The 14,571-nt window shown below is 32.5% G+C and overlaps 1 protein-coding gene across 6 annotated transcripts in view; it reads left to right on the forward strand.

The window, feature by feature from the left end:
- The window catches only part of LOC123704409 (synaptotagmin-7), a 243,467-nt gene that overhangs the window by 192,816 nt on the left and 36,080 nt on the right, over nucleotides 1-14,571 (forward strand). For all 6 annotated transcript variants that reach the window (XM_045652789.1, XM_045652785.1, XM_045652784.1 and 3 more), the window contains one exon: nucleotides 10,285-10,296. In XM_045652789.1, the coding sequence (XP_045508745.1) occupies nucleotides 10,285-10,296 (12 nt within the window). The remainder of the gene's footprint in view (nucleotides 1-10,284; nucleotides 10,297-14,571) is intronic.

Below are 14,571 nucleotides of genomic sequence, written 5' to 3' on the forward strand. Positions count from 1 at the left end.
ATATTGGTCGATAGTTGGTTACGTCGGCTTGTTTTCCTTTTTTATATATAGGACGAACGCAGCTTTGCTTCAACTCATTAGGATATATTCCTGACAGAAAACTAGTGTTGATAAGATGTGAAATGGCAGTTGCTATTTTACTTGAGATACTTTTAACGTCTATTACTCTAATGCCATCGCTACCAGGCGCCTTTCGGCTATTAAGATTCAAAATAATCTTTTTTATAGTTTTAGGGTTGGCTTTTTTAAAATAGAAGCTAACGTTGGTTGGTCTGATGTAATGATTATCATATAGAAGATTATTCGGACAGGAAGGTAAAATTTTTTTAACTGCATTTCTGAATTCATTCGCAAATTTATTGGCGATGACAGCGCACGTCTCTTTTTCTGTATCAAAAGCATTGGTAATAAATTCATCAATTGACAGAGCAGCCCTACCACATATTGAATTTATGATTTGCCAGAGTTTGCGGGGATTTTTTGTATTCATTTTTATTTCATTTTCATAATATTTATTTCGTTTAATTTCAAATATTTTATTAATTTTATTGCGGATTTTATTATATTTTACTCTGAGGCATTTATTTGATGTGTCTTTTTTCCATTTATTAAATAATTTATCGCGTTCATCGCACATTTTTATCATATATTGTTTAATCCACGGTTGTTTAACTTTTTTGATATTAATTTGTTTTTTATATTTACAAGATTTATCATAAGCAGATTTAAAGTTGGATCGAATAAAATTGTAAATGTTTGTAGGGCAGGACATATTTTTTGTTACAGACCAATCTATGTTATTTAGTTCCTCAAATAATATTTTACTATCATAAAACATTTTATTACAAATTATGGAATCACGCTGTATAAGATGCGTACGAATACTTTCACAAGCTAACAAAAGAACTCGGTGATCTGCCAGAACGGTATCGACCACGGCCGTGCACGGATTCATAGTGGTTAATCGTGTAAATAAATGGTCGATACAAGACTTTGTTATTTTGTCTAACTTCATTTCGATTCGAGTATAATCTGAAATTCCCATTGAGAATCCGTGCTCGGACAATATATCAAAATAAGTGTTTTTAATAGCAGTGTATGATTTTAAGTCTATATTTGCGTCCCCGAGTATGATTACATTGGATGTCTTATTGTTATCTAATACATTAGATAGCTCGTTCACAAAAGTGTTCTTATTTGTTTGAGGTGGTCTATAAAATGCACATAGTGTTACGGAGTAGTTATCGGCTGTAATTAAAGTACCAATAATTGATTCAAAGCTAGTATTTTTGATGGGTATTGTAGTAAATTTAAGATAAGTTTTAACATAAACTATTATTCCACCTCCTTTTTGTTTGGATCGTAGCTCAGTGTGCATTTTATAACCAGGTATGTTATATAAATTACAAATTGAATGAGAGATACCTACTTCTGTTAAAACAATAACATCAATCGGACACTTACAAGAATTTATGAGCACTAGTAGTTTAGAATAATTCTTTATTAAAGATCTGATATTCACATGCAAGCATAAAAAATTTATTTGGTTAAAGGGTACACAATTAATAAATGAATTGACTGTTGTACAATCAAATATTTCTAAACAGTGATTATATGTATTTATTTTGGCCATTAATGCTTGAAAAAGAATTTCTATTCTATTATGGCGCGCAAAAACTGTTCCGTTTACGGATGTAAATCTACATTGAAATCCCAGAAGGAAACAATATTTCAGAAAGATTGTATTAATTGTATCTGTTGAATTAAAATCAAAGCTATGTATATGTTGTCCTCATTATTTTCTAATCAGATTGTACATCCCAATGCGAATGCATTACTTAGTTAAATGGACAATTAAGAACATCCAAAAATAAAGTGTCCACGTAAATAATATTTAGCAGTGCAATATCTGTAATTATAATATATTTATGAACAAATAATTACATCAGATTTAATAATCGCAATTATTTTGAATGTACATATGAATAAATGATTTCATCATAATATAAATAATCACAATTGTTTTATTTCGCATTTGTTGCAACCCTAGCGTATTTTCGTGTGGCAGCGTAAGTACCTACGCTGGTGGCGGCATCGCGCGACATCAAAGGCGTTTCCTTACTGTAGGAAATAATATTGTAATACTGTGCCCAAACTTTGTGTTAGCCCATAGAGAAAGTAATAAAAAATGGTAATGTATGAAAAATTAAAATATATTGGCAAAATTTAAGAAGAGCTGTACATTAGCCCATAGTAAAAAGTAAAAAGTAATAAAAAATTATTGGGCGTAGATAATTATTGTCGTAATTCGTAATGTATGGAAAATTAAAATATATTATGATGATTCAAAAGCATTTTTACAAGTCGAGTTGAATAAAAAAGAGCGTGTGTGCTGAGCACACGTGTCAGAAGTGAAACTTCTTAGGCAAGATTCAATGACACCAAAATCGCCTCAGTCCATGACGTGACGGTATTGCCATGACGCGACCTTACAATTTTACTTCACTTCCAGTTTGAAGAGTTTGCAAAACCATACGGCTACTTACATCGTAAAAGATAACACAAAAATCTGGTATCCCCAATCTAACCAGAAACTTTTCTAGTGATGTCCCTTTATAAATCAAGAATATCGATAAACTTTAATATCGATATCGATAAAATCATGATCATTTGAATAGAACCAAACCGATATGCATTCCACTGCACGTATCGTGATGGAACATGTTTTCGATAAATCCGCATTGTGATACGATAACGATATATTTCAATACGTGTAGGGAACACTGAAATACAAGACTGCATAAGTGCATACTAATAATATCGATTTCTTGAAAATTCTTTCGCTTGTGTCTAATGTAGATATCTACGTTTACTATGTCCCAGGAAGCGAATTCATTACATGTACTGCAACTAAATCTATAGTAATATTATGTAACCAATACTATGTTAAGTATATAATATCGAAATATCAATACAGTATACTTAGTTAAAATTCAAAATCGTTAAAGCTCTTAGATTATTAGCGATAGGTCATTCGATTCCAAATAATTACTTCGAAAAAATTGAGTTTTAATTTTAGCTGCGCCCCGCGATTTCACCCGCATAAATTTGAGATAACACCGTGATGTTATTAATTATTATAATTTAGCCTTTATCGATAAGCATACTATCCAACACAGGCATTAATTTAAATCTAACTTAGTTCATAAACTGAGCGCGTTGAATAAATAAAAAAAATCTCGAATTATAAAATATATTTTACTGTTATTTTTAATTTTGATACAGATCCTAGAAAAGGTAATTTCCGATGAAACAATTTCAACATAAACCAACTTCAGAATTCTCGCTATTTTATCTCTTCAAGGAATTCCAATTGACAGACCTACATACAGTTTGGTTTGATAATATTGGTTCAAATATAAGCTTGAAGCTCGAACGTATTCGCGTAAGAAAATTAAATATTTGTATGTTGGAATATCTCTAGATAATATAACACATAGGAGAACCATTCTATAATATGTACCTACCTAATATAATAAATGACCACCTCCTTGGTACAGTGGTAGTCGCGTGAGCGTAGAATCGAGGGGTCCTGGGTTCGATTCCCGGTGGAGACGAAGAAAAAAATTGTCTCGGTCTGGTAGGACACAGAAGGCTGATCACCTACTTGTCCCTAAAGAAAATCGATCAGATGTATGCATAATGCATCTGCCCCTTACCCCACTACGGGGACAAGGGACTTCAGAATATAATAAATAAACTACGCTCGCGGTTTCTTCCGTGTATGTTTCAAAAAGCACTTTTTGTATTGTAAAATAAATCAAAGATATGTAATTAAGTAGTAAGATAAGTATAGTTTGGTATTATTTTGAGATATTGATTGAAATTTAACGCGAACATTTTGAAATCTAGATATATTTTTAAGTAAGTATATTATTCCTGAATATTTCATGCAATCTACTCAAAACACAAAATCACATTTAATTTATATATACGGTATTTTCTTGAACATAACATAATAAAACATGAAGTATATGAATATCTATAATAAAAAATATTCATCGCATATAATGCCCCTGATAATGTTTAACAACAATTTTTACAAAATATTTCGAATACCTTCAATTTACTCATAAACGTCCACAATTATTTTCCATTGTATTAAAACCAAAAGCGATCGAGTTTAAAACTTAAATTACAAGTGCGTTATACATTGCTCGCTCACCATCAAACATAATACCATACGACCATACACAACCAGCAATGAAAACGGACATAGCAATCTTTACAAAGGGACTAATTACAGTCTAACAATAGGACAAAGGCCTATTTTCTGTACAAAAGAAAGGAAAAATTGTCGGACAATGGACGAAAATTATTTGCTGAAAACAATATTAATAACATAACACGTAGATATATAAATCTTTTGGGATCATCTAATGACTAATCCATACTAATATTATAAATGCAAAAGTAACTTTGTCTGTCTGTCTGTTACTCAATCACGCCTAAACTACTGAACCAATTTTCATGAAATATGGTATGGAGATATTTTGATACCCGAGAAAGGACATAGGCTACTTTTTATCCCGGGAAAATGACGCAATCCCGGAAATCCCACGGGAACGGGAACTATGCGGGTTTTTCTTTGACTGCGCGGGCGAAGCCGCGGGCGGAAACCTAGTAATGTTTATTATATATGAAATACACAATCAATTGCAATGGAGCGATTTATTGTGATTAGCTGACCCGCGGTTTTACCAGCAGTGCTCCGCTCCTATTGGTCGTAGCGTGATGATATATAAGCCTTCCTCGATAAATGGGCTGTAGTGCCTGAGATTAGCGTGTTCAAAAAAAACAAACTCCTATTTTAACCATTCAACTAATTCTGTTCGGTTCAGATGATGAATTTGCACACAAAAATCTCCAAAAGTACCAACTATCAAAGAAAACAGAAGTAAAAGCTAATATTAATGCAAAAAGCTAAAAATACAGCAGCCATTTTGAAATTCTTCCAATGCTAATACCAATTTACGGTTCACTTAAGAGTGTTTGAATATGATGAAAATTTAATAAAAGATCAAATTGTTTTATTAAATAGAATTCACTTCCTTTTCCTCGTTTAGAATCGTGTGTACATAATTTCATGTAATATTGATTTAAGTCAATTTCAGTACATTTATTATTCACTAGCTGTGCCCCGCGGTTTTGCCACAATGCTCCGCTCCTGTTGATTTGAGCGTGATGATATAATTATAGCCTTCCTCGATAAATGGACTATCTAACACAGAAAGAATTTTTCAAATCGAACCAGTAGTTCCTGAGATTAGCGTGTTCAAACAAACAAACTCTTCAGCTTTATAATATTACTAGCTGTGCTCAACTTCTGTTGGTCTTAGCGTAATGATATATAGCCTAAAACCTATATATAGCCTGCCTCGATAAATGGGCTATCTAACACCGAAAGAATTTTTCAAATCGGACCGAGATTAGCGCGTTCAAACAAACAAATTCTTCAGAATTATAATATTATTATAATAAATATAGTATAGATACTAGGATGGCCTAAACATTTAATAGTTTTCGGTTAATATTCATTATTAGGCTAGAAATATACGTGTTTACAGAATTTCAGCTCTCTAGGGTGTAATTAAGTGCTTTTAGTATTACTATAACGTAACCCAGATAATATCACAATATACAGATACAACCAGTAGGGAAACTTTATACAACATTTTTGAAATAGCTAACGCACACAAGCAAGCCTGTTTACGAGAATCGCAAGGGTATTATGACAATAATTATTGACAGATATAAGAATACCCTTAGACACGCTTGCTTGTGTGCGTGAGCCATTTCGGACGTGTTGTATGAAGTTTCCCTACTGGTTGTATCTGTATATTGTGATAATATATTTGAATGGGATTTTTAATTTAATTCTGTATAGTCTTAATGCTTGGCAAATATAATTAATTTGAACACTTTTGTATGTATTTTTAAAGTCTTTTTATTAAAATTGAGACATGTATTTTGTTTTTTTACGTATTATACAGTATCAGTTGGCAGATTTTTGGAACACGTTACATAATATAACAAACAAAACAAAATTCAAAACATCAAATAATTCCTGTAAAAAAATTAATTATCAATGTATCTATTTTACCTTTAAAACTACGCAACGGAGTTTGATGCGGTTTTTTTATTGCGGTTCAAAAATAATGTTTAAATAAAATTGATAAGTTTTATAAACGCGAACAAAACCGCGGGTAAAAAGTTCGTCACTACATAAACAAAGTCGTGTTCCCTCTATGTCTTATGCTTAGATCTTCAAATTATGCATGTTAAGTTTTCTACAAAACGGGCGATGCCGCGGGTAAAAACTAGTTAGATAACTATAAACCAAACATCCTATGGCCCAGTTAACTAAGCCGGTCCGTATGTCAATTAGTGGGGACGTAATGAAAACCTAAATAATTCATTGAACAGCGAGGCTCACGCAAACATAATTTTGTCAATTTAGCCGTTTTAGTTGTTCATTATGGTTGCTTGTTAATAAATGTTATTATTTGTTGATATTTCAAAAATTTATAAGATAAAAAATAAATAAATGAATAGATAATGATCACGGGAGCTTTTCTATACTTTTATCTATACAATATGTATGTTTGATTGTTTTCTTAAAAAAATGGTAAGATAGTATTTAATGTTACAACAAAAATAAAAACACATTGAATTAAACGGGTATTTATATTATTATAAAGTATGTTTCATATCATTTTGAAATTATACTCTCTTTATCCGTGCTTTAAAATGTCGTAAGTTAAAATAAAACAATATTATATAATGCATAAAATATTTTTTATACATTTTTGACAAATATACTAAATTTTCATTTAAGAAACAAGTTTATAAATTACTGGAAAGATTTAAGAAAATTGATTCTTCTAATATATAAAATTCTCGTGTCACAATGTTAGTTACCATACTCCTCCGAAACGGCTGGACCAATTTTCATGAAATTTTCTGTGCATATACGGTAGGTCTGAGAATCGGCCAACATCTATTTTGCACACTTCTAAGTGATAAGAGTAAGGCAGAACAACGTTTGCCGGGACAGCTAGTCTTATTAAAAGAGTATAGAAATAACGAGATTTCTATACTCTAAAAGAAATAACCGAAATTCTATCCCTAGAAACTGGATCAAACTTCAAACAATTACATTTCCCGGAATAAACTTCCCCGGCGTAGTTCCAATCAGAAAAATCGAGTCTGTCGAATCTCTCGTTTTTAGACATTTAGTTCGTAGGGAAATGGCAAAACGGATTTCTACTAATTTCATAGTTTTGAAGTGCAGAATCACTACATAGTATAAAGCAAAGTCGCTTCTCGCGTCTGTCTGTAGGTACTCTGTATGTACCTATGCTGAGATCTATAATTAATAATAAAGAATTTTTTTTTTCTAAGATAGAGTGATTCATTCAAGGTTTTAGTATATTATAATTTATTAAGTTTAAGACAAAGCGGGCGAAGCCGCGGGCGGAAAGCTAGTACTCAATAATGCATATAATATAATTTTAGTAGAGCATAGCAGTGCTATAACCGCAAAATAAAAATTTACGAAAAATTTTACCGTTACTTATATAGTTTTTATGTTGGCGCCGAATAAGAACGGGCGGAGACGGGTGACTTTTATCTATATACATATAATAAATCTGTAGAAGGGTCAATTCTGTAAATTGAAAATATTGAAAAAATAAATAGCAGGGGGTGTTACTGGATCGATACCAAGCCCAAATATGTGATTAAAAAAATTTTTGTCTGTCTGTCTGTCTGTATGTTCAGGCATCACGTGAAAACTAACGGTTCCATTTCGATGAAACTTGGTATAATTATACCTTATTATCCTAGGCATAAAATAGGATACTTTTTATCCCGGAAAAATACGTAGAAAAAAAATAAATCGTAATTTTTCTTAATTTTTCCGCGCGGACGGAGTCGCGGGCGGAAGCTAGTTGTTAATAAAATAATAACGTACTATGTGATTTCTTCTAGCGTTTATTATGTTTATCGTTTGCTTTATGTACCTACCTACATGCTAAAAGCTCCGTAATTTCGTTTGAACATTTCTCATATCCCTCTAATCTCTTCTAGAAAATTCCATACTTATTCAAGAATAGACACGGCTATCTATATAAGATAATTGCCTATCTGTCTAGCTAAAATCCAGCTCTTTACAAGCACAGTATATATTACTAGCGGTCCGCCCCGGCTTCGCCCGTGGTACATATTTCGCAACAAAAGGTAGCCATGTTCTTTCTCAGGGTCTAAAGATTGTCTGTGCCAAATTTCATCAAAATCCGGTGAGAGGTTTATGCGTGAAAACCATACATACATAATTAAAAACCTTTCCTCTTTATAATATTAATTAGTATAGATTAGCAAAAGCTAGCAAGCGTTTAAAAACAAAAGCTTCAACTAATCCCTGTGCAGGAATTTTAATCAAGCGAAATAACAGCTCTTTTGAGGTTCTTTTATACGGATTTCACATATAGTTGCATCCAGTTTTACTTGAACTGTGTATTATATGACAGTATTAAGTATAAAGAGACCAATGAAGGATGGTATGTGTTTAATTACGCTTGAAAAGTAGGTTTTGGTTGTCTTATTGTTGATTATTTACTTTCGTTTGAAGGTAGTTTCTGGAAAGAAAAATCGTGGAATTAGGTACCTACTTATACTATATCCTACTTAATATTATAAATGTGAAAGTTTGTATGGATGTTTGTTACTCTTTCACGTAAAAACTACTGAACCGATTACAATGAAATTTAGCACACATATAGAGGGTAACTTGGATTAACACATAGGATAGTCTTTATCCCGGAAATCCCACGGGAACGGGAACTATGCAGGGTTTTCCTTTGCAAACGCGGGCGAAGCCGCGGGCGGAAATCTAGTAATATATGTTTTACTAACTGTGCCCCACGGTTTTACACGCAGTGCTTCACTCCTGTTGGTCTTAACGAGATTATATATAGCCTATAGCCTTCCTCGATAAATGGGATATCTAACACCGAAAGAATTTTTCAAATCGGACCCGTAGTTCCTGAGATTAGCAAACAAACAAACAAGATTTATAATATTAGTATAGATAATAATATCTGCATAATACTAAGCTTGCTGGTACTAACGAAATAATGTTTCGTAGCACTCGTTAATCATACATAATATAAACAAACAATCATTAATTGCTACGACACAATAGATTTTCTATTGTGTCTGTGATTCCGGGGGCTGAGTTATTACAATATGTATGTCGTCTAAAACTTAATAACATATTAATTACATAACCAAACCAGTATTATAATATTATAGTAACTCTATCTATTAAAAAAACTGCGTCAAAATCCGTTGCGTTGTTTTAAAGAAACGGACAGACAGCGGGAAGCGACTTTGTTTTATACTATGTAGTTAGTGATAATAATCTATTGTTATATAATATTATTGGTATATTGCACTCATACGCCATTGAAATAACCAAAAGAAAAATATATATTGAAACACTAATTTTTAATTGCCTTGTAAGTAGGTAATAATAATATTATTATGATGATTTAAACGCGCTTCTCAAACAGTCGTTGAATTTACTTCTTTTTAACATTAACACGACTTTAATAAACAGAATAGGTATTGAGTTTTCCAATAAAATTATTCTTCACAAAGACAACTAAAAGTCCCCAAATGAAATAAACCGTGAAATAAAAGGTTTTTCACTTGACATTTGGATAATGAAGGTGAGTTATCCGTTTGTTCAAATATCAAACATTTATGGGAGCGGCAAATTTATCGTTATATTGTGTACCTATCTATACTAATATTATAAAGCTGAAGAGTTTGTTTGAACGCGTTAATCTCGGGAACTACTGGTCCGATTTGAAAAATTATTTCGGTGTTACATAGACCATTTATCGAGGAAGGCTATATAGGCTATAATATCATCTCGCTAAGACCAATAGGAGCGGTGCACTGCGGGTAAAACCGCACGCAACTGCACGCAACAGCATAAATGGCTGATGTTTAATGATGATGAGGTTGTTTAAAATGTTTTGGTTTATACGTATCAATTATTTTATATTTCTTATATAAAATTAAAAGTAATTTTTTGTCCATTTGCATTTCCCGTTAGTAAATAGATGTCTAGAAATAAGGACTTAAAATATGTAAAAATAAATTAATTTAAGAATGTTTACTAATAATATGTTTGTTTGTTTCATGTACCTGCAGAGCGCAACTTGAGTAAGTATTGTCTCCGTTTTTTTATATGTTTGTCTGTCTTAATACAGAGTGACTTCCGGTGACTGTCAAAGTAATACGTACAATTGTTGTGCTCCGCTATTTAAACCTCAATCATCTGTATAAGTTATCCATATTCAGTGAAAAGTGTAATTATTCAAAAATAAACATCGAAATTGCACAAAAATCATCGGGAACTAAGAAAAGATAAGTTTTCAACAATTGAATTTACTAATTAATAATTCCATAATTCAAAGCATTTCGATAACCAACAGCTGTTATTGACAGATGTCACATATTTGACAAGTGTCAAATACATACTGCCAACATAAGGAAAATATCGGGAGTTGCCATTCGAAAAAGATAAGAGAAAATATAAAAGTCGGGTGACACGATATTGACCATAGACTAAAACTAAATTTTTTAAAATGAATAATGAAGCACTTTTTGACAAACTTAAAACCGAAATGCAAAACCAAACTAAAGAAGTCTTAAATAAAATGGATGAAAAACTAGCACCTTTCACACGAGAAATTGAAGAATTACGATTAGAAAATAAAATTTTAAAAGAAAAAATAGCGAATTTGGAGAAAAACAGCAGATCAAACAACATTATTATTTATGGTCTTAAGGAAACAGAATCATCCCAAACAGATCTTTTGGAAAAAGTAACTCAGAAACTTACTACCCATCTGAACATTACGGTTGAACCTAAAGATGTAAATAAGATTTATAGAATCGGAAAAAAAGATACTGTTGGAGGGAAAACTAGACCAATACTCATGGCATGTGTTAATGGTTGGTTGAAAAATACAATTATGAAGAATAAGAAGAAACTTGGTGATGTTTACGTATCGGAAGATTTTCCTAAAGAGGTCTTGCAAAAAAGAAGAGAACTACACGAAAGGGTCAAAGAAGAACGAGATAAAGGGAATTATGCGACTATTAACTACGATAAACTTATTATTAAAGATTATTCTACACAGACAAACAACCGGAAAAGGGATCTATCCATATCACCAACTACCCCAATCCAGCCAGAGAAAAACGTACCGACAAAAAATAAGAAAAACGCATTCACACTAATGAGAGGCCGATCCAACTCTACAACATCTCTAACTGGAAAAGTAGAACACAACGCATAGCAAATACCTATCAGCCACCGGAACAATATAACACAAACCACTATAGAAGAACTTAAAAATACTTTCCCCAAGCCGGTTGGTCACCGTGGGGACAACGACCAACACCCTCACCCCTCAAAAATGAAGCGCAACCATCTGTTAAAAATCTGCACCTACAACGTAAGATCCTTAGCATCACAAGAACGATTAATTGAACTGCTGCATGCACTGAAAAGCGTAGACTTCGATATTATAGGACTGAGTGAAGTAAGGAGAATGGGCTGCAAAATCGAAGAATTACAGGAATACATACTCTGCTATACAGGAGAAACAAAGGGACTATATGGCGTAGGATTTTTAATCAAAAAGCATTATAAAAATTGCATAGTAAATTATAGTGGAATATCTGAAAGAGTAGCGGTATTACAACTTAATCTAAACAAACAACTTCTTACACTTGTTCAAGCATACGCACCTACCGAAAAAGCGAGCGAGGAAGAACTTGATAGATTCTACAACGATCTTAGGACGGCCCAGGAAATCGAAGGCAAAACCGTATTCGTTATGGGAGATTTCAACGCCCAAATAGGACAACCATCTAGTCATGAAAATTTTGTAATGGGTAAATTTGGATATGGGAGACGGAATGCTAGAGGTGAAAGATTAATTCAATATGCTTGCGAACAAAAACTGTTTATAATGAACACATATTTTAAAAAGAGGCACAATAGGAGATGGACTTGGGTGTCGCCAGACCATAGAACGAGAAACGAAATTGATTTTATAATGTGTAATGAACCTAAAATGATAAATAATGTAGAAGTTCTGAATAAACTGTCCTATCCGTCAGACCATAGATTAGTACGAGCATCTCTTTCATTAAAAATACCGAAATTGAGCAGGAAAACTTTCAGATCGAAACATAAGTTACCTTCAACTGACCAAGAAAAAATGTTCTACATAAAGCTACTGAAACAAAATTTAGAAAATAAAATAAATCTCAATCATGATACAAAAAACATACAATATTTCTACGACAAATTAGAAAACATAATCTCAACAAGCGTTATTAAAAAACCTACAACTAATAACAGAGACAATAAAACTCACATACTAAGCGAATCAACAATAAAACTACTAAACAGGCGAACAGACTTATTAAAAACTAAAAATAAAACAAAAGAAATTAAAGAGGAACTTAAAAAATTGTTTAAATTATCAAATAAAGAAATAGCAAGAGATTACAAAAACCATAGAAGCAAAATTATAGAGAAAAACTTAGACAAATACAGAAGCATCAAACGAGCTAACAAAGAACTTACTACACATAAAGACTGGATACTTAAACTAAACAAAAAGCAAGACACAACTAAAACACGTCAGGATATTATTAACTACGCAACTTCATTTTATAAAGAATTATATAAGAAACCAGAAATAATGATACAAACTACACAGAAAAAGTCCTTGAGTACGCAACATAAGGTAGATATTGTAAAAGAATTTGTTAGTGAGGACGAAGTATTAAAACATATCAAAAAACTAAAATCTGACAAAAGTCCAGGCCCAGATAATATTACCAATGAAGCTTTAAAAATAGGTGCACCAGTACTCACTCCATATCTCGCACAACTTTATAACTTAGTACTTCAAACCGAAAATGTACCTAAACAATGGTACAGCTCAGAGATAGTTTTGCTCTACAAAAAAGGTGATCCATTAGATATTGCTAATTATAGACCTATTAGCCTTCTATCTAGTATTTATAAACTTTTCACATCCATACTTTTGGGTCGGTTAACACCACTAATAGATTCCCAACAACCAATTGAACAAGCAGGCTTTCGTTCAGCCTTTTCAACTATAGATCATATCCACACGTTAGACCAAGTACTAGAGAAATATAAAGAGTTCAATCACCCGCTTTATGTAGCTTTTGTTGACTACTCAAAAGCATTCGACTCCATTACTCACTGTTCAATTTGGAAAGCGCTCGAATCATGCAAAATAAGTACCACATATATAAATATTCTAAAGAACATCTACTCTCATAGCGTAAGCAGAATACGGCTAGAAAACAAAGGAGAAGAGATACAAATCGGACGAGGAGTTAGACAAGGCGACCCCTTATCGCCAAAGCTGTTCATCGCAGTATTGGAGGATGTCTTCCAGAGTATTGACTGGAAAAACAAAGGGCTGTGGATTTCAGGCCGATATCTTAGTCATCTAAGATTCGCAGATGACATAGTTCTATTTGCCAACTCAGCCAACGAACTAGAACAAATGCTACAACTGTTATCGAACTCCAGCCAGGAAGTAGGCCTACATATGAACCTTCAAAAAACTAAAATAATGACCAATTCTCGAACTAAACTAATACAAATATCCGGTAATAAAATCGAATATGTTAACAGCTACATATATCTGGGAAAGCTAGTATCATTTAACGAAAACTGTAATGAAGAAGAAGTTGATAGAAGAATTAATGGGACATGGAAAAAATTTTGGGCTCAAAAAGAAATTTTAAAAGGAGACTACCACATAGGATTGAAGAGAATAGTGATGGATACCTGTATTTTACCTAGTTTGACATACGGGAGCCAGACATGGACATATACAAAGAAAATTAAAAACAAAATTACCACATGCCAACGTTCAATGGAACGAAGTATATTAAAAATAAAAAAAATACAGAAGATTAGAAGCAAAGACATAAGAAATAAAACTAAACTAACAGATGCTCTCCGCCAAGCTCTACATCTCAAATGGCAATGGGCGGGGCACATATCCAGATATACAGATAACAGATGGACATTACTGACAACTAAATGGGCAGGACCAACAGGAAAAAGGAAAAAAGGTAAACCAAGAAAGCGATGGGCTGATGATTTAATAGAAACGGTGGGCAAAAACTGGATGAAAATTTCACAGGATAGGATTACATGGAAGAGGAGAGAGGAGGCTTTTACCCAATAAGGGGTCCGTGGAAATAAGAAAAAAATTAAACTAACATTAGATACTAAAATAGATTAAGTTAAACTAACAACTAACAAAACATTTGAAATGTAAATTTTGATTTATTACACGGAATAAATGAGCTTTATTATTATTATTATTATTAATACAGAGTAAATGTATAAATTAAAAGTACGAT

This window comes from Colias croceus, chromosome 29 (assembly GCF_905220415.1).
Source record: "Colias croceus chromosome 29, ilColCroc2.1".
NCBI classification, from domain to species: domain Eukaryota; kingdom Metazoa; phylum Arthropoda; class Insecta; order Lepidoptera; family Pieridae; genus Colias; species Colias croceus.